Raw genomic sequence first — 20,973 nt, forward strand, 5'->3', positions numbered from 1 at the left:
CACCAACCATTCTGAGTGAAAAACCTTCGTCTAATATCCCCCTTGAACTTCCCTCCCCTTAACTTAAAGCCATGTCCTCTTGTACTGAGCAGTGGTGCCCTGGGGAAGAGGCGCTGGCTGTCCACTCTGTCTATTCCTCTTAATATCTTGTATACCTCTATCATGTCTCCTCTCATCCTCCTTCTCTCCAAAGAGTAAAGCCCTAGCTCCCTTAATCTCTGATCATAATCCATACTCTCTAAACCAGGCAACATCCTGGTAAATCTTCTCTGTACCCTTTCCAATGCTTCCACATCCTTCCTATAGTGAGGCGACCAGAAATGGACACAGTAATCCAAGTGTGGCCTAACTAGAGTTTTATAGAGCTGCATCATTACATCGTGTCTCTTAAACTTTATCCCTCGATTTATGAAAGCTAACACCCCATAAGCTTTCTTAACTACCCTATCTACCTGTGAGGCAACTTTCAAGGATCTGTGGACATGTACCCCCCAGATCCCTCTGCTCCTCCACACTACCAAGTATCCTGCCATTTACTTTGTACTCTGCCTTGGAGTTTGTCCTTCCAAAGTGTACCACCACACACTTCTCCGGGTTGAACTCCATCTGCCACTGCTCAGCCCACTTCTGCATCCTATCAATGTCTCTCTGCAATCTTTGACAATCCTCTACACTATCTACAACACCACGAATCTTTGTGTCGTCTGCAAACTTGCCAACCCACCCTTCTACCCCACATCCAGGTTGTTAATAAAAATCACGAAAAGTAGAGGTCCCAGAACAGATCATTGCCAGACACCACTAGTCACAACCCTCCAATCTGAATGTACTCGCTCCACCACAACCCTCTGCCTTCTGCAGGCAAGCCAATTCTGAATCCACCTGGCCAAACTTCCCTGGATCCCATGCCTTCTGACTTTCTGAATAAGCCTACCATGTGGAACCTTGTCAAATGCCTTACTAAAATCCATGTAGATCACATCCACTGTACTACCCTCATTTATATGCCTAGTCACCTCCTCAAAGAACTCTATCAGGCTTGTTAGGCATGATCTGCCCTTCACAAAGCCATGCTGACTGTCCCTGATCAGACCATGATTCTCTAAATGCCCATAGATCCTATCTCTAAGAATCTTTTCCAACAGCTTTCCCACCACAGACGTTAGGCTCACTGGTCTATAATTACCCTACTACCTTTTTTGAACAAGGGGACAACATTCGCCTCCCTCCAATTCTCCGGTACCATTCCTGTGGACAACGAGGACATAAAGATCCTAGCCAGAGGCTCAGCAATCTCTTCCCTCGCCTCGTGGAGCAGCCCGGGGAATATTCCATCAGGCCCCGGGGACTTATCCACCCTAAAGTATTTTAACAACTCCAACACCTCCTCTCCCTTAATATCAACATGCTCCAGAACATCAACCTCACTCATATTGTCCTCACCGTCATCAAGTTCCCTCTCATTGGTGAATACCGAAGTATTCATTGAGGACCTCGCTCACTTCCACAGCCTCCAGGCACATCTTCCCACTTTTATCTCTAATCAGTCCTACCCTCACTCCTGTCATCCATTTGTTCTTCACATAATTGAAGAATGCCTTGGGGTTTTCCTTTACCCTACTCGCCAAGGCCTTCTCATGTTCCCTTCTTGCTCTCCTCAGCCCCTTTTTCAGCTCCTATCTTGCTACCCTATATTCCTCAGTACACTCAGCTGCTCCTTGTTTCATAAACCTCGTGTATGCTGCCTTCTTCCATCTGACAAGATTCTCCACCTACTTGTCACCCATGGTTCCTTCACCCTACCATTCTTCATCTTCCTCATTGGGACAAATTTATCCCTAACATCCTGCAAGAGATCCTTAAACATCGACCACATGTCCTTAGTACATTTCCCTGCAAAAAACATATCCTAATTCACACCCACAAGTTCTAGCCTTATAGCCTCATAATTTGCCCTTTCCCAATTAAAAATTTTTCTGTCCTCTCTGATTCTATCCTTTTCCATAATAATGCTAAAGGCCAGGGAGCAGTGGTCACTGTCCCCCAGATGCTCACTCACTGAGAGATCTGTGATTTGACCCGGTTCGTTACCCAATACTAGATCTAGTATGGCATTCCCCCTAGATGGCCTGTCAACATACTGTGACAGGAATCTGTTCTGGACACACTTAACAAACTCTGCCCCGTCTAAACCATTGGAACTAATTAGGTGCCAATCAATATTAGGGAAGTTAAAGTCACCCATGATAACAACCCTGTTATATTTGCACCTTTCCAAAATCTGCCTCCCAATCTGCTCCTCGGTATCTCTGCTGCTACCAGGGGGCCTATAGAATACCCCCAGTAGAGTAACTGCTCCCTTCCTGTTCCTGACTTTCACCCATGCTGACTCAAAAGAGGATCCTGCTACATTACCCACCCTTTCTGGAGCTGTAATAGTATCCCTGACCAGTAATGCCACCCCTCCTCCCCTTCCCCCCCCCCCCCATCCCTTTTAAAGCACAGAAATCCATCCAGGAATATTGAGAATCCAATCTTACCCTGGTGCCAGCCGTCTCTGTAATGGCCACTACATCATAATTCCATGTATGTATCCAAGCTCTCAGTTCATCTCCTTTGTTCCTGATGCTTGTTGCATTGAAGTACACACACTTTAGCCCTTCTACCTTACCTTTACACCTTTGTTTCTCTTTCCTCAAAGCCTCTCTATATGTTAGATCTAGCTTTACTCCAGGCACTTCTTCCATCCCCCTTGAAAATTAGTTAAAACCTTCCTGAACCATGGTAGCAAATCTACCTGTAAGGATATTGCTCCCCCTCGTGTTCAGGTGCAAACCATCCAATCTGCACAGGTCCCACCTTCCCCAGAAGAGATCCCAATGATCCAAAAATTAAAACCTTGCCCCTGCACCATCTCCTCAGCCACGCATTCAACTGCCATCTCCTCCAATTCTTACCATCACTATCACATAGTACTGGCAGCAATCCTGAGAACGCCACCCTTGAGGTCCTGTTCTTCAGCCTTCTGCCTAGTTCCCGAAACTCACACTTCAGGACCTCATCCCTCTTCCTGCCTATGTCATTGGTACTAACATGTATCACGACTTCTGGTTGCTTTCCCTCTTGTACCAGGATGTCATGCACCCGGTCAGAGACATCCTGGACCCTGGCACCCGGACGGCAACAAACCAATGCGGGTGTCCTTCTCACATCCACAAAATCTCCTGTCTGCTCCCCTGACTATAGAGTCCCCAATGATGACAGCTCTCCTCTTCTCTGTCCCACCCTTCTGCACCACAGGGTCAGACTCAATGCCAGAGGCCCTGCCACCGTGGCTCACCCGTGGTTGGTTGTCCCTGCCAACAATATCCAGGACAGGATACTTATTATTCAGGGGAATGGGTACAGGTGTGCTCTGCACTACCTGCCTACTCATCTTCACTTTCTCCCCTGACTGTCACCCAACAACCTGCTTCCGGCAGCCTAGGTGTGACTACCTCCCTGTAGCTCTCATCTATGAATTCCTCATTTTCCCTTATGAGTCGAAGGTCATCCAGCTGCTGCTCCAGATTCCTCACACGGTCCTCCAGATCGCCCAGCCGCAAGCACTTCTGGAAGATGTGACTCTGCGGGAGGGGGAGTTCCCCCAAGACTGCCACATCTCACAGGAGAGGCACATCACCCTCTCAGGAGGCACTGTAAAGCCTAACTGGGAGCAAGTTTGTCCTCCACCTCTTCTCGTCAAAGCCTCAAAGCTCCGCTCCTTCACTGGCCCACTCACTCACTGGCCGCTCTTAACAATCAATTATCCGCTTTTAAGTAGTCTTTATGTACATAACAGTTTAATATGCTTCTACTAGCTGTCCAAAGTATAATTCTGGAAGCTTCTTTGTTCTGAAGGAGTATTTTCTCATTGGCTGATTTTACTGCAGTATTTTCTAATTGAATTATCTTTATCAATGTAATTTTCCTCTCTTTGAATATAAAAGTAGCTGGATTATGCTATGCTAGGCTGTATTTTCATCATCTTCTTCATCCTCTCTTTCAAGTAACAATGACCCCCGTTACCATTCTATACCTGTTGTCTTTGGTCTATCACAAAATGATTGTGAAGCAAAGAGTTTGGTGCCTCATTGCTGACTTTGAAAAAAACCTCCGATTTAAACACTAGAATCCGATGTGGTAGAACACGGTAAAACAATAACCGAATGCAGCATAAGGTGTAACAGAGAAAAGGCAGTGCAGGTAAACAATAAGACGCAAGATCATAACGAGGTAGATTGTGAGGTCAAGAGCCCATGTTATTGTACAGGAGGTCCCTTCCAGAGTCTGAAAACAGTGGGATTGAAGCTGTCCTTCAGCCAGGGCTCTTCAGCTCAAGGGGAGAGGGGAGAGGATGTCCAAGGTAGGTGGGGTATTGGATTACTAAGGCAGCAGAAGTTCATCGTGAGGAAGCTGCTTTCTGTGCTGTGCTGAGATGTGTTTGCAACTCTGTAGGTTCCTATGGTCATGGGTAGACAAGTGCTTAACCAAGCAACACATACAAACAATGCTGGAGGAACTCAGCAGGCCAGGCAGCATCTATGGAAAAAGAGTTCAGTCGACATTTTGAGGCCGAGGCCCTTCAGCAGGTGCCTAAGCAAGTTGTGATGCATTCGGACAGGATGCTTTCTATGATGTATCAATTAAAAATTGGAATACAAACAGGTCAGGCCGAATTTCTTGAGGTGCTGTTGAGCTTTCGTGGTCATGAAGTCTACATGGATGGACCAGGCTAGACTACTGGTGATGTTTACACCCAGGAACTTGAAACTCTCACCCCTCTCAACCCCAGCACCATTGATGTAAACAACAGCATGTGTACATCCTCTTCCTCTTGAAGCCAGTAACAAGCCCTTGTTTTTCTGATATTGAGGAAATGGTTGTCATCACAAGATCATACCACTGGGCTCCCTATCTCCTTCATCTACTCAGAATCATAATTTTTTTGAGATATGTCCCAGTATAATGGCAGCTTCTGCAAACTTGTAGATAGAGGTAGAGCAGAATCTGATAAGACCATAGGATATAGGAGCAGAATTAGGCCATTTGGCCCATTTAGTCTGCTCCGCCATTTCATCATGGCTGATCCAGTTTTCCTCTCAGCCCCAATCTCCTGCCTTCTCCCCATACCCCTTCATCCCCTGACCAATCAAGAATCCCAACCTCTGCCTTAAATATACATAAAGACTTGCCTTCACAGCTGCCTGCTGAATTCCACAGATTCACCACTCTCTGGGTAAAGAAATTCCTCCTCATCTCCATTCTAAAAGAACACCCCTCTATTCTGAGGCTGTGTCCTCTGGTCTTAGACTCTCCCACCATAGGAAACATCCTCTCCATATCCACTCTGTCAAGGCCTTTCACTATCTGATAGGTTTCGATAGTCATGAGTGTACAGGCTACAGAGAGCTGATAATGCAACCTTGAGGAGCACCAACGTTGACGATAATGGTGAAGGCATTGCTGTTTATCCTTACCAATTGAGGTCTGCTGGTCAGGAAGTCAAGGATCCAGTTGTAAAGGGAGGTGTTGACTCCCAGTTTTAGGAGTTTGAAGACGAGTTTCCTTGGAATTTTTAGTACTGAAGGAAAAGCTGCAGTTAATAAACAGTAGTCTAACATGGATGTCTTTACAAATAATCTAACATAGCTGGCAATCTTTATTCCAAAACAGGAGACCGTTTAGTCCATTGAGACAATGCCAGCTCTCAGCAGAGCAATCCCACTGGTCTTATTCTCCCTCTCCTTCTTCTCTCTCTTTAATCCTACAACTTATTCTATAAACACCATTTTAGAAAGAGGTCAACCCATTCAGCCCAGATTCAAGAGGAAATTCTTTACCCAATCTGGGATTTCTTTCAATGGACCAGATAGACTACACCCCAAGGTTCTGAAAGAGGTAGCTAAACAGATTGTGCAGGATTTGCAATGATCTCTCAAGAATCATTAGACTCTAGAATGGTTTCCGGATGACTGGAAAGTCAGTCCGCTCTTCAAGAAGGGAGGGATGCAAAAGACAGGAAATTATTGGCCAGTTAGCCTAACGCCTGAGTTTGGTAAGATGTTGGACTCCATTATTGGTGACATATGATGACGTAGGCAAAACTCAGCATGGTGTTTTTGAGGAGACATTCGTCCTAACAAACCTGTTAGAATTCTTTGAGGAAATAACAAGCAGGATTTACAGAGGAGAATCAGTAGATGTTGTTTACTTGAATTTTCAGAAGACCTTTGACAAGGTGCTACACATGAGGCCCATCCAAAGGCCCACAGTAAGACAGCAAAGATACTAGCATTGGATAAAAGATTAACTGATTGGCAAGAGGCAAAGTGTGGGAATAAGGAAAGCCTTTTCTTATTAGCTGCTGGTGACTAGTGATGCTCTCAGGGGTTGGTATTGGGACCGCTTCTTTTCACATTATACGTCAATGATTGGGTTGACTGAATTGATGGCTTTGCGACCAAGTTTGCAGACTATACAAAGACAGTTGGAGGGGCAGGTAGTGTTGAAATAGCAGGAAGTCTGCAGAAGGACTTAGACAGATTGGGAGAATGGAGAAAGAAATGGCAGATATAGTGTAGGGCAGTGCACGGTCATGCACTTTGGTAGAAGGAATAAAGGTGTGGACTATTTTCTAAACAGTGAGAAAATTCAAAAATCAGAGTTGCAAAGGGACTTGAGGGTCCTCATGCAGGATTCCTCAAAGGTTAACTTGCAAGTTGAGTAAGGAAGGCAATTGCAATGTTAGCATTTGTTTTGAGAGGACTAGAATATAAGAAGAAAGATGTAATGCTAAGGCTTTATAAGCCATTGATCAGACCACACTTATGAGCAGTCTCGGGACCCTTATCCAACAAAAGATACGTTAGCACTGGAGAGGATCCAGAGAAGGTTCACAAGAAAGATTCTGGGAATGAAAGGGTTAACACATGAGAATTTGATGGCTCTGGACTTGTACTCGCCGGAGTTTAGAAGAATGACAAGGGATCTCATTGAAACCTATCAAATATTAAAAAAACGCAGAGAGAGTGGATGGGTGGGTCTAGGACCAGAGGGCACAGCCTCAGAATAGAGTGGCATAGATTTAGAGTGGATGAGGAGGAATTTCTTTAGACAGAGGGTGGTGAAGATGTGGAATTCATTGCCACAAACTGTTGTGGAGGCCACTTCATTGAGAATATTTAAAGCAGAGGTTGACAGGTTCTTGGTTAGTTAGGGCGTCAAGTGTTACAGGGAGAAAGCAGAAGAATAGGGTTGAGAGATAATAGATCAGCCATGATGGAATGGCGGAGTTGATTTGATGAGCCGAATGGTCTAATTCTGTTCCTATGGCTTGATAAAGCTAATATTTTATTTAAGATTGAGCAGCCTGGGATTTAATTTTGTTGGGTTTAGATAACTGACACATGACGTCCTTCAAAACCAGTAACTCATAGAAAGATTGGAAAGGAAAATTTGATGAGAATGTTTCTCCTGGAAAAGGAGTCAAGCGCTGAGGGTTACAACTTCAAAATAAAGCAGAGGCTACGTAGGACAGAGGAGAAATTTCTCCTCTCAGAGGATGGTGAATCATTGGAATTCTACAGCTTGGACCGCTGTACGGGATCAGTCATTGTGAATTCAAAATGAGATGTGCTTCTGGATATTAAAGGAATCAGGGGAGTTAGTATCAGATTTATTATCACTGCCTCATATGATGAGAAATGTGCTGCTTTATGGCAGCAATGCAGTGCAAAGGCATAAAATCACTAGGAACTAAAAATGTAAATAAATAATGCAAAACAAAAGGGAATAAGGAGGTCATCCATCACGAAGGATCTATAACCCAGGCCATGCCCTCTTCTCATTGCTACCATCCAAGTAGGAGGTACAGAAGCCCGAGGCACATACTCAGCAATTCAGGAACATCTTCTTCCCCTCTGCCATCCAGATTCTGAATAGATGATTAACCCATAAGCACCAACTCAATATTTTTTTTGCACTGCTTATTCAAGTTAACTATTAAATACAAATTTATTATATATATATGTTTACTATAATTCAGTTTTTATTGTTATGTAACACACAAAATGCTGGAAGAACTCAGGTCAGGCAGCATCTATGTAAAGGAATAAACAATCAAAATTTCAGGCCGAGACCCTTCTTCAGGACTGAGAAGGAAGGTGGCCTTCCAGCCAACCTCTTTCCCCCCTGCTCCCCCACTTCTATATTCTGGTACTTCCCCCCTTCCTTCTCAGTCCTGAAGGAGGGTCTCGACCAGAAATCCTGACTGTTTATTCATTTCCATCGATAATGCCTGATCTACTGACTAACTCCAGTATTTTGTGTGTGTTGCTCTCGATTTCCAGCATCTGCAGAATCTCTGCTGTTTATTACAATGTATTGCAATGTACTGCTGCAGTAAAAACAAAAAAAAAATCATGACATTTGTGGTGATATTAAATCCGATTCTGATTCTGTTCAGAAATCTGACAGTCCTCACAGCCCACTTCTGCTCATAATACTCCAAGTGCCATGATTTATTCAGCAGGTTTGGTGGAAATGCCTGAGGCCTCACATCACCAGGTTCAAGAACAGCTACTTCTGTAAACCATTCAGTGCTTGAATCAACCAGCATAGCCCGAATCACTTGAGTTCAGCACCTTGACCATTTTGCCATGTCGTAGGACTGGTGCGCTCATGGTCTATGCATGACCATGATTGTTCTTGGCAAATTTTTTTTTGCAGAAGTGGTTTGCCATTGCCTTCTTCTGGGCAGTGTCTTTACAAGATGGTTGACCTCTGTCATTACCAATACTCTGAAGTTTGTCTTCCTGGCATCGGTGGAATCAAGGCTTGTGATATGCAACTCCTCGTGTGAGTTGTATACAGACCCCCTAACAGTAGTAAGAATTTTGCCTGCAGATTACAAAGAGAGTTAGAAAATGCATGCCAGAAGGTCCCTGTCACAATAGGCATAGAGGACTTCAATATGCAGGTATATTGGCAAAATCAGTCTGATGCTGGATTACAGGAGGGGAAATTTCTAGAGTGCCTATGAGATTTTTTTTTTTTTAAAAGAGCAGCTCATGGTTGAGCCCACTAAAGGAACAGGTATTCTAGAGTGAGTGTTGTGCAATGAAACAGAATTGATTAGAGAGCTTAAGGTAAAAGAACTCTTAGAGGCAAGTGATCACGATATGATCAAATTCACTCTGGTATTTGAGAAGGAGAAGCTAAAGTCAGATGTATCAGTACTCCAGTGGAGTAAAGGGAATTACAGGGACATGAGAGAGGAGTTGGCCAGAATTGATTGGAAAGGAACACTGACAGGGATGGCAGCAGAGCAGCAATGGTTGGAATTTTTGGAAGCAATTCAGAAGGCACAGAATATATACATCCTAAAATGGAAGAAGTATTCTAAACGAAAGATGACACAACCATGGCTAACAAGTCAAAACCAACATAAAAGCCAAAGAGAGGGCATATAATAGAGCAAAGATTAGTGGGAAGTTAAGAGGATTGGAAAGCTTTTAAAACCAACAGAAGTCAACTAAAAAATCAATAAGGTAAAGATGGGATACAAAAATAAGCTAACCAACAATATTAAAGAGGATACTAAAAGTTTCTCCAGATACATAGAGTGTAAAAGATAGGCGAGAATGCATATTAAACCACTGTTAAACGATGCTGGAGAGGTAGTAATGGGGGACAACAAAATAGCAAATGAATTGAATAAGTATTTTGCATCAGTTTTCACTGTGGAAGACACTAGCAGTATGGTGGAAGTTCCAGGTGTCAGGGGTCATGAAGTGTGTGAAGCTACCATAACTAGAGAGAAAGTTTTTGGGAAATTGAAAGATCTGAAGGTACACAAGTGACTTGGACCAGAGGGTGTACATTCCAGAGTTCTGAAAGAGCCAGCTAAAGAGATTGTGGAGGCATTAGTAATGATCTTCAAGAATCACTAGATTCTGGAATGGTTTTGGAAGACTGTAAAATTGCAAAAGTCACTTCACTCTTCAAGAAGGGAGAGGGGCAAAAGAAAGGAAACTATAGGCCAGTTAGTCTGACTTCAGGTCTCAGGGTACTTGGAAGCGCATGATAAAATAGGCTGTAGTCAGCATGGTTTCCTAAAAGGAAAATATTGCCTGACAGATCTGTTGGGATTCTTTGAAGAAGTAACAGGCGGGATAGACAAAGGAGAATCAGTTGATGATGTGTACCTGGTTTTTGAGAAGGCCTTTGACAAAGTGCCACACGAGGCTGTTACAAGCCTATGGTATTACAGGAAAGATTCCAGCATGGAAAAAGCATTGGCTGTTTGGCAGGGGACAAAGAGTGGGAATGAAAGGAGTCTTTTCACTCTTGTGCCAGTGACAAGTGGTGTTCCACGGGGGTGGGGGTCTGTGTTGGGACGATTCTTTTTAAGTTATATGTCAATGATTTTGATGATGGAATTGTTGGCTGTGTTGCAAAGTTTGCAGATGATATGAAGATATTTGGAGGGGCAGGTAGTTTTGAGGAAGTAGAGAGGTTACAGAAGGACTTAGGAGAATAGGCAGAGAAATGGCAGATGAATATAGTGCCGGGAAGTGTGAAGTCATGCATTTTGGTAAAAGAAATGAAAAGAATGACTATTTTCTAATCGGAGAGAAAATACAGAAAACTGAGACACAAAGGGACTTGGAAGTCCTTGTGCAGGATTCCCTAAAGATTAATTTGCAAGTTGAGTCTGTGGTGCGGAAGGCAAATGCAACGTTTGTATTCATTTCAAGAGGATTAGAACATAAAAGCAAAGATGTAACATTGAAACTTTATAAACCACTGACGAGGCCTCACCTGGAGTGTTGCGGGTAGGTCTGGGCCCCTTATTTGGGAAAGGATGTGCTGCAACTGGAGAGGATTCAAAGGAGGTTCATGAAAATGACTCCAGGATTGAATGGCTTGTCATATGAAGAACATTTGATGGCTCTGGGCCTGTAATCACTAGAATTCAGAAGAATGAGGGATAACCTCATTGAAGCCTATCAATGATGAAAGGCCTTGATAATGTGAATATGGAGAAGATGTTTCCTATGGGGGGGGAGGGGGAGTCTAAGACCAGAGGACACAGACTCAGAATAGAGGGGCATCGTTTCTGAATGGAGATGAAGAGGAATTTCTTTAGCCAGAGAGAAGTGAATCTGCAGAATTCTTTGCAACAGGCAACAGTGGGGGCCAGGTCTTTATGTATATTTAAGGCAGAGGTTGATAGGTTCTTGATAGGTCATGGCATGAAGGAATACGGGGAGAAGGCAGGAGACTGGGGCCGAGAAGAAATTTGGATCAGCCATGATGAAACAGCAGAGGAGATCGATGGGCCAAATGGTCTAATTCTGCTCCTGTATCTTATGGTCTTACGACACCAGTTGCTCAGACGACCATCCATCACCTGCTCCCAGGACTTCATGTGACCCTGATCAGGGAACGAAACAGGTCCTTCACCTTGGCCAAGGGTGACCTGTCGGCCAGCGGAAGGATGGAACACCTTACACCTCCTTTTGTAAAGACGTGCCTCCACCCTGCCACTAAAATCACTTAGCACTAGAAAGGACATTTTTTGTTCTAAGTGTGTTCTTTCTTGTAAAAATTGTATATAATTTATATTTTCCTTGTGAATGCTGCTTATCTGATGTTATGTGCATGGGTTGTTTCTGCAGGTTCCATTGACCCTGTGTATGCATGCGGGAAAGATTAAGAATCTCAGGGTTGTATATGGAGACCTTTATGTACTTTGATAATAAATTTACTTTGAACTTTATCCGTCACATGTATGCATCATAACATACAGAGAAATCTGTCTTTTGAGTCAATGACCGACACAGTCCGAGAATGTGTGGCGGGAGAAGGCGGGGGAGCACACATCCTCCAGTGCCATACACGAGTATCAATAAGCTTCTGGCACCAACACAGCAAGCCCACAACTTAATAAGCCGCCCGTCTTTGGAATGTGGGAGGACCCAGTGGAAACCCACATAGTCGTGGGGCGAACAAACTACCTCCTTGCAGGTAACGGTGGGAATTGAACCCCAATCGGTGATCCCTGGCACTGCAGAGCATTGCATTCAGCAGGTCACTTATGCATATGATAATAAAGTTGACTTTGACTACCTCCCTCTCGGCTTCCTTCACCCTATGCAAGCAGATCCCTTGCTAGTAGATAATTTAGCCGAGGGTTGCGTATCTGTGGAATTTACTGCCACCCACAGCTAGAGGCCAAGTCACTGGGTATATCTAAAGCGAAGACTGAGAGGTTCTCGACTAGCAAGGGCTTCGAAGGTTATGGGGAGAAGGCAAGAGAATGGAGTTAAGGGCTATAATAAATCACCCATGGTAGAATAGCAGAGCAGACTCAATGGGCCAAATGGCCTAATTCTGCTCCTACGTGTAATCTTATAATCTAATGAAGATTGGGGTGCTGGGGAAGAAAAGGTGTCTCTGTACAGCTCAAGGTATTTACAAGCCAACATGTCTTACTTTACGGCAAAATGCACCCCAGCTATCACTTTGCAAATATATATAATAAAGCCTATCAGAATGGATCAAATATAGGAATCCAGGCCTGCAGTTTAGTATAACAATCACAAGCTCACGGGATGATTAAATATAGCTAATGAAAATAGATATTTCAGTATAAATTAATCTACTTCAACTTTACCTTGCCTCAAGCAGCACACGGTGTACGTCAGGAAGATGTAGAGGAGCAGGAATTTATAATAGCCGTGCCCAAGATTGTGAAGAATTAATACTGACTTTTCTTGACACATCTACAAAGTCTACAGAAAGTGGTGAATACAACCCAGTCCACCACAGCCAAAGCACTCTCCGCCATTGAGCACATCTAAAACGAGTGGTGTCAAAAGAAAGCAATGTCATCATCAAGGACCCCCCCCCCCCCCACCATCCAGGCCATGTTCTCTTCACGGCCTGGATGATCCTCCTACCTAACATCAGGTAGGAGGTGCAGGAGCCTTAGCTCCCACACCACCAGGTTCAGGGACAGTCATCACTCTACCAATATCAGGCTCCTGAAGCAGCCTGGATAATTTCACTCACCTCAACACTGAACTGATCCCACAACCTACAAACTCACTTTCAAGAGCTCTACAACTCACATTCTCAGTTTTATTTATTATTTTTATTTGCATAATTCGTCATCTTTTGCACATTGGTTAGCGGTCTTTATGTACAGTGTAGTGTTTCTTAAACTCCATTGTATTTATTTTTTTTTGTAATTGCCTGCAAGAAAATAAATCTCAAGCTAGCATATGGTGACAGACATACTCTGATAATAAGTTTACATTGAGTTTGAACTACAAACGTATATATGATCTAATAACCATCATCCATACAATTCACATGGTCTCAGCCGGAAACACTGACTTTATACAGCTCCATAGATGCTGCCTGACCGGTTGAGTTCCTCCAACTTTCTAATTTGGTGGCACTTTTCCTCCTGCAGGGTGTTCAAACGCCTCACCAACATCTTCTACAACCGCAAATGAACACCCTAATCTCTATACCCAATAAACAGCCTGTTTGTATATTGTACAGACATGCAAGAAATATCCACGAGGTGAGCTGGTAAACTGGTTTACTGTTACAGCCCCATTGTTCATGCTATCTATTCAGATCATTTCATTTCATTACAACAATGCAAGGGAAAACAATAACAGAATGAAGTGTTACAGAGAAAAGAAAGACAGACAGTACTTTTTGGGGGGTCAAAAGTCCACCTTAGGGACAGATCGATAGTCACACAACAACAGAGTAGAAGCTGTCCGTGAGCCTGCTGGTACTTTTGGAGCTTTAACCGATGGGGGGAGGGGGGGGCGGGGTAGCGCAAAGAGAATGTCCAGTTGGTGGGGAGGAGGGTGTACTGTACCAGCACCCCCCTCTCAATTTGAAAAACGATCTGTTACCCCCACCCCCGTCTTGCCTTCTCCCTACAGCCTAGAATCTTGCCATGCTAGCGGGGAAAGGCTAAGACCAGTCCCATCCGATGCCTATTCGAGTCCGCCACCTGCTACACATGCAAGGTACACTGAGACACACAGCACGGAAACAGGCCTTTCGGCCCTGCCTATCCGTGGGGGGAATCTGCGCTGGGGATTTTTGGTTCGGGGCAGACTTATATCCCCATAGCCCCGGGAGTTTGCTTGCACTTCCGCGGGGAGTCAGAAACGCGGTTCACTGGCCGGGTCGAACCCACTCTCTCTACACTGCCTGCACACGATTCTATTTCGAGAAGACCACAGTTGTTTCCCCGGTGTCCAGACGAATGCACATCCAACAATCAACCTCTTGTCCACTATCTCACACACTGCTGACTACATAACTTGACTGTTCGAGTCCTACACTCCGAACGCTGTTTGCAAAATGCTTCTCAAATCTAAAAGTGCATGCCTGTTTTGTTTCACCAGATAAACTATTATCCTGTGCTTTTATTGCGCATAATAAAACAAAAATCACCGTTGACAACATACTAGCTGGGTTTAAAGGGGTCGGTGCAGTTGGTGGTGCTGGGAGATGCGGTGTTTTGCTCTGTGGTGTTCCTCACATGCACACACACACACACGGCACCCACCCCCGCTAACTCACCCTTCCAATTCGAAGCCATCTGATCGTCGCTGCAGTCCTCTCGGTGCAATGTGAAGTTCCGCTGGGGCTCAGCATGTGGCCATGGGTAGGGGGGAGTCCGGGGTGAGCTGCCTGCAAGGGTTACCTGGATCCGCCAGCACACGGATCCACACAGCGGGGCAGGCGGTGCGCAACGCCGCTCGCTCAGCCCAGCCTGCCAAGGGGGAAGCTGGAGAAAGGAACAGGGTTCCCTCTGGGTCTTAGTGCTCCTGGATGCGCACTCAACCAAACTGTGGGGTGGAGACTCGAGAGGCGGAGGCTTACTGGAATTTGGAGCCAAAATAACAAGGAACTCAGCAGCTCAGGCAGCGTACTCTATGCGAAGAGAGCGGATAAGACCCTTCGCCTGGACCAGAAGAGTGCAGGGAATATAATATAAAGAGCCGAGGAGGAGGGGTGGAGCGTGATAGGAGGATGGGGAGGGGCTATTGGCAGATGGAGGAGGGGAAAGTGGAAATAGCCCGCCCGTACCCATGCCTCTCCGTACGTCAAACAAGAGGAAATCTGCAGATGCTGGAAATCGGAGCAACACACATGCAAGATGCTGGAGGAACTCAGCAGACCAGGCAGCATCTGTGGGAAAAAGTTACAGTCGGCGTTTCGGGCTGGAGGGTTTCGACTGTAATTTTTTTGTCCATGGACTGCTGAGTTCCTCCAGCATTTTGTGTGTGTTACCTCTTCATACAGACTGTCTCCATTCTCTCAGTCCATGTGTGAAGGGTCTCAACCTGAAACGTTGACTGTTTCCCTCCACAGATGGGTGAGAAAGCCCCCCCCCATCACTGTAGCTCCTGGGGGGGGGGGGTTGGAGCAATAGTCCTATGGGTTTTAACAAATCCTATGAATGTAAAGAATGAAAGGACGATGCACTGTTCATTATGATAATTTTTTATTCTGAACAAAAGTTTACTTACTTCCCGTTACGCTGCTGACATTTGAATTTGAATTTGAATTTATTTAAATTTTACATCCATCTCACAACGTGATGGAGTAAAAATTTTGCATTATGACTCCCGTTGCAATGGACAGACATGTGAATTTAAGAGTCCAATGGCTTGTAGAAAGAAGCTGTCCTGTAGCCTGCTGGTCCTGGCTTTAATGCTGTCGTACCGTTTGCCAGAAGGAAGCAGCTAAACCACTTTGTGGTTGGGGTGACTGGTGTCCTCGATGATCTTCTGGGCCTTCTTTCTGCACCTGCTGCTGCTGTAAATGTCCTCAGTGGAGGGAAGTTCACATCCACAGATGCACTGGGCTGTCTGTACCACTCTCTGCAGTGCCCAGCGATCAAGGTTGGTGCAGTTTCCATACCAGGCAGTGATACAGCCGCCACAGTCAGGGTGTTTTCAATGGTGCCCCTGTAGAAAGTCTTGAGGATTTGGGGGCTCATGCCGAAGTTCTTCAGTCGCCCGAGGTGGAAGAGACGGTGTTGTGCTTTTTTTTGCCACAAAGCTGGTGTGTACAGTCCAGGTGAGATCATCGGTAATGTGCATACCGAGGAACTTTAAACTTCTCACCCTCTCATCTGCAGACCCATTGATGATGACCGGGCAGCAATGAAGGTCCTCCATGTCTGGTGGGGTTCAGGGTTTGCTTCCTCTCGGTACTCTCTACAGTCAGTCATGCAAGTCCGGGACAGAGACTCTCGAATGCCATCGCACTCGGGTGCAGAAGGATTCTTCATTGCTGATCCTGTAACAGTTCTCTTTGACCAGTCGGGGTTGTTAGCCCTGAGCTGAACCCCCGAACCTGGAGGACTGGTGGGCCACTCTGGCCTCTACCCTTTGACCTGCTTGGCATGGGTGACCCTATCAAGAGCCAAAGTAGAAAGCCAGCATAGCTGTCCGGGTCATTGAGTCTCACAAGCCTTCAAACCACGACAAGGTTGTGGTCCTCTTGGAGGACACAGGAATACAGTCAAACAAAATAGTGTTCCTCTGGTATCAGGATGCTAAACGGAGTACCAACACATACAGCATATATAGAGCATGTATAATTATGATAGCAGAAAAACATGATCATCATCATATGTGCCGTGTCATAGGACTTGGACAATTCATGGTCTCTTGGTAATTTTTTTCCACAGAAGTGATTTGCCATTGCCTTCTTCTGGGCAGTGTCTTTACAAGACATATGATCCCAGCCATTATCAATACTCTTCAGAGATTGTCTGCTTGGCATCAGTGGTCACATAACCAGGGCTTGTGATATGCACCAGGTGCTCATATGACCTTCCACCACCTGCTTCACGTGACCCTGATTAGGGTGACCTGCAGGGTAGTGGAGGAAAAGAGCTCCTTACACCTTCTTTGCGAGAAACATATCTACACTCCACCACCCTAGAAAAACATACAATTACAAAAACTATATTAAAACATGATAGTAATATTACCCAAGTCCCTGCGTGTCATGGTCTGTAGATTGATGGTTGTCTTCCTGGGAGCGAACTCTGGCGGGTAGCACCAACGGGAGGGGCCAGCTCCCACCCCACTATAGAATCGAGCAGCACACAGCCAGCTTCAGTGTCTCTGTCGCTGGCGACTGCAACAGGCGACTCCAGGCTACGAGGGCCTGGTCTGCGCAATGACCGGGGGAATGCAGCCCCTGTCCCTGATTCTAATATTCAGTGTGGAGCTCAGCAGCGATGTCTATGGATTAGTAACCCAAATGTCTAGGCTACTGATCTATCAAAGGCAGCCGGGAGATTTAAGCACAGTTAATAGACCCATCTGCCATCAGAGTGTCATCAGAAGGAAATTCATTCTCAACAGCCAATCTAATCTGCTTTTGACCTCAGAACCCCTACATCAGTAAGACTGATTAGAATCAGTATCAGATTCAGGTTTAGCATCGCTGACATAGAGTATATCATGAAATGTGTTGCTTGTGGCAGCAGTGCAGTGCAGGACATAAAATTACAAGTAAAGAAATCAGTACAGTAGGAAAAGTGAGCAAAAATAATGAGGTGGAGTACATGGGTCCCTGGGCTGTTCAGAAATCTGATGATGGAGGGGAAGAAACTGTTCCTAAAATGTTAAGCATGTGTTTTCCAGGCTCCTGTATTTCCTCCCAGATGTCAGTGGTATTGAGATGAGGGCATGTCTTAGGTTGTGGGGGACCTCACTAATGATAACCCCTTCTTGAGGCACAATCTTTTGAAGGTGTCCATGCTGGAGCCTTCCCATAATTAATTACCCTTTGAAATGGTCTCAGGGGCATTTAGTTGTGGGCATTAAAGGCCAGCGTCCCAAAAATAAAACACCTTGCATGGCTTTTTTTGAGATCCAGAATATCAGAATGAAGAACTGGGGGGAGAAATAGTTAATAAGCAAAACACTGCAGATGCTGGCAATCTGAAACAAAATCAGAAGGCAAACCGAACCAGTAGTTGCGAGGAGAAACACGATGTTAATCAGGGGACGAGGAAGTAAAGATAAAAGCTTAACTCCTCATGTAAAATGATGGCTCTGTGATATTCTCACGGCTGACTGTGAGACCAATCAAAACTAATGAGTCACCGGTATCTCCAACATACGAGGTAAGCAATTTCTGTGCAACTTCTGAGAAAACACTCACAAAGTAAACTAGACATGCAAAGGCACAATCCTTCACATTCTACAGATTTACTGAAGCCCTCGAGGAGAATAAACTAAAAAAGCAGTTTGAATTTTTTAATGCCGTTTAAATTTCCAGCTCGGGTGCCAAGCAAAACAAATCTGGTTAGTGCATTCACTGTAAAAAAAAACAGCAACCTCCTTTCTCTCAACATCAGCAAAACCAAAGAGCTGATTATCAATGACCCGAGGAAGAAATCAGTGGTCCACGAGCCCATCGTCATGAGGGGATCAGAGGAGGAGAGTGTCGGTAACTTTATAGTCCTTGCTGTTAGCATATCAGTGGGTATGTCCTGCAACCAGCACTTAAGTGCCATTGTGTAGAAAGCATGACAGTGCCTCTACTTCCTTAGAGGTTTGCATGGATTCAGCATGTCGCCAAAAATCTTGAAAAACTTCTGTGGATGCACAGCGGAGAGTATCCTGACCGGTTGCATCACAACATAGACAGAATGGTAGAGAAACTCAGCGAATCAGGCAGCATCTATGAAAACGAATAAACAGTCGACAATTTGTGCTGAGACCCTTCTTCGGGACTGGAAAGGAAGGGGAAAGATGGGCGGGGTGGGGGAGGAGGACAGCTAGGGGGTGATAGGTGAAGCCAGGTGGGTAGGAAAGATGAAGGGCTGGAGGGGAAAGAATCTGATAGGAGAGGAGAGTGGGCCATAGGAAAAGGGAAGGAGTGGACCCAAGGACAGCTGATAGGCTGATGAGAAGATAGGGGCCAGAGTGGGGAATAGAAGAAGAGGGGATCAGATAGGAGAGGCTGCATGGCAGCCTGGTATGGAAACACCAATGCACAGAAAGAGAAAAGGCGACAGAAAGTGGAGGACACAGCTCAGTCCATCACAAAGTCCTCCACAACACTGAGCACATTTACATGAGGCACTGCCACAAGAAAGCAGCATCCATCATCAAGACTGACAGCACACCATCCATGCCATACTCTCTTCTCACCACTACCGTCAAGCGGGAGGTATGAAGCCTTATATCCCACACCGTCAGGTTATTAGCTTACAACCATCATGCTCCTGAACCAGCGTGGATAGACTCATTCACCACTATTCTGGACTCATTCTACTGCCTACAGATTCACTTTCAATGACTCTTTATAACTCAGTTTATTTTATTTATTTAGAGATACAGCATGGTAACAATCCCTTGGGGCCCAATAAGCCCAGTTAAATCCATGTGACCAATTAACCTATTAACAGGTACGTCTTTGGAATGTGGGAGGAAACTGGAGCACCCCATGGAATTGAACCCGGGTCACTGGTGCTGTAATTACATTACGCTAACCCTACACTACCGTGCCACGCTCTCGTATTATTTCGACTTGTACTATTTGTTTTGAATCGAGTTGAGTTGAATTGACTTTATTACTTACATCCTTCATGTACACGAGGAGTAAAAATCTTTCCGTTACGTCTCTGTCTAAATGTGCAATTCATAGTAATTTATAGTAAATAGTGTGTACAACAGGACAGTCAATATAACATAGAAATACAATTGTATCAGCATGAATTAATCATTCTGATGGCCTGGTGGAAGAAGCTGTGCTGGAGCCTGTTGGTCCTGGCTTTTATGCTGCGGTACTGTTTCCGGGATGGTAGGTGCTGGAATAGTTTGTGGTTGGAGTGACCCAGGTCCCCAATAATTCTTCGGGCCCTTTTTACACACCTGTCTTTGTAAGTGTCCTGTCTGCAGATGCGCTGGGCTGTCCGCACCACTCTCCGCAGAGTCCTGCGATTGGGTTCTTTTGCACATTGGTTGATTGTCAGTCTTTGTCTGTTTATGTATAGATTTTTGTAATGCCTTATTCTATTTTTACCCGGTAAGTCCCTGCAAGGAAGTCTCAAGGTGGTATATAATAACAAAGATTTGAAGTACGTTCATTATTTAAGTATGTATGCAGTATACATTCCTGAGAGTCATCTCCCCCCACAGACAGCCAAAACCAAGGAACTGTTCAAAGAAAAACATCAAATTCCCCCACAACCAAAACAAAACAGATCGGCCACAAAAGGAGCAAAGAATATAAAACACAAAGTTGAATAGAGTCCAGACATATTCAGTTCAACTCAGTGTTTGTTATCTGTAGGCCACCCCGATCAAAATTACCTAAAATAGCAACAAAAAAAAGGAGCGACCAGAAGCCAGAAAGATGTCATAACTTGGATGACAGAGTCCAATCCACAAGCTGTGCCGATTAAACCTTGCCCAAGATCCAGAACTCCAGCACCATCCTCCGACAGCATTGAGGGAGAGAAAGACTTTTCGAACACAGGGACATCAGCAGGTGAGAGGCTGGTGGACAGTGCCGAACATTTGCTTGTCTTTCACACTTGCCTTGATGATTTCAATCTTCTTCAGCACTTTAATCAGCAATTTACATATATTTACATTGATTAAAAAGTTTACTTTGAACTTTAAATGCCAATTCTGCTTCTTATTATGTGGAATCGAAACACCAACTCTGTAGATGCTGCCTGACAGATTTCAAACTTTATTTTTAAATTACCCTATTTTTATTTCAACTTATAACATCTGCAGCTTTTAACTTTTTAATGAGCATGGAGAGGTTTCACAGCAGGACCGTACAGCATTGTAAACTGTTAGATTAACCAGTGGGTAACCACTGGTAAACTAAACAGTGTGG

At 44.8% G+C, this 20,973-nt stretch overlaps 1 protein-coding gene across 1 annotated transcript in view; it reads right to left on the minus strand.

Moving 5' to 3' along the window:
• The window catches only part of adissp (adipose secreted signaling protein), a 93,700-nt gene extending 78,636 nt beyond the window's left edge, over positions 1–15,064 (minus strand). The window contains exon 1 of the mRNA XM_073042116.1: positions 14,665–15,064. Within this exon, the coding sequence (XP_072898217.1) occupies positions 14,665–14,683 (19 nt within the window). The 5' untranslated portion in view covers positions 14,684–15,064. The remainder of the gene's footprint in view (positions 1–14,664) is intronic.
• Between the last annotated feature and the right edge of the window lie 5,909 nt (positions 15,065–20,973).

This window comes from Hemitrygon akajei, chromosome 4, assembly GCF_048418815.1.
Source record: "Hemitrygon akajei chromosome 4, sHemAka1.3, whole genome shotgun sequence".
NCBI lineage: Eukaryota > Metazoa > Chordata > Chondrichthyes > Myliobatiformes > Dasyatidae > Hemitrygon > Hemitrygon akajei.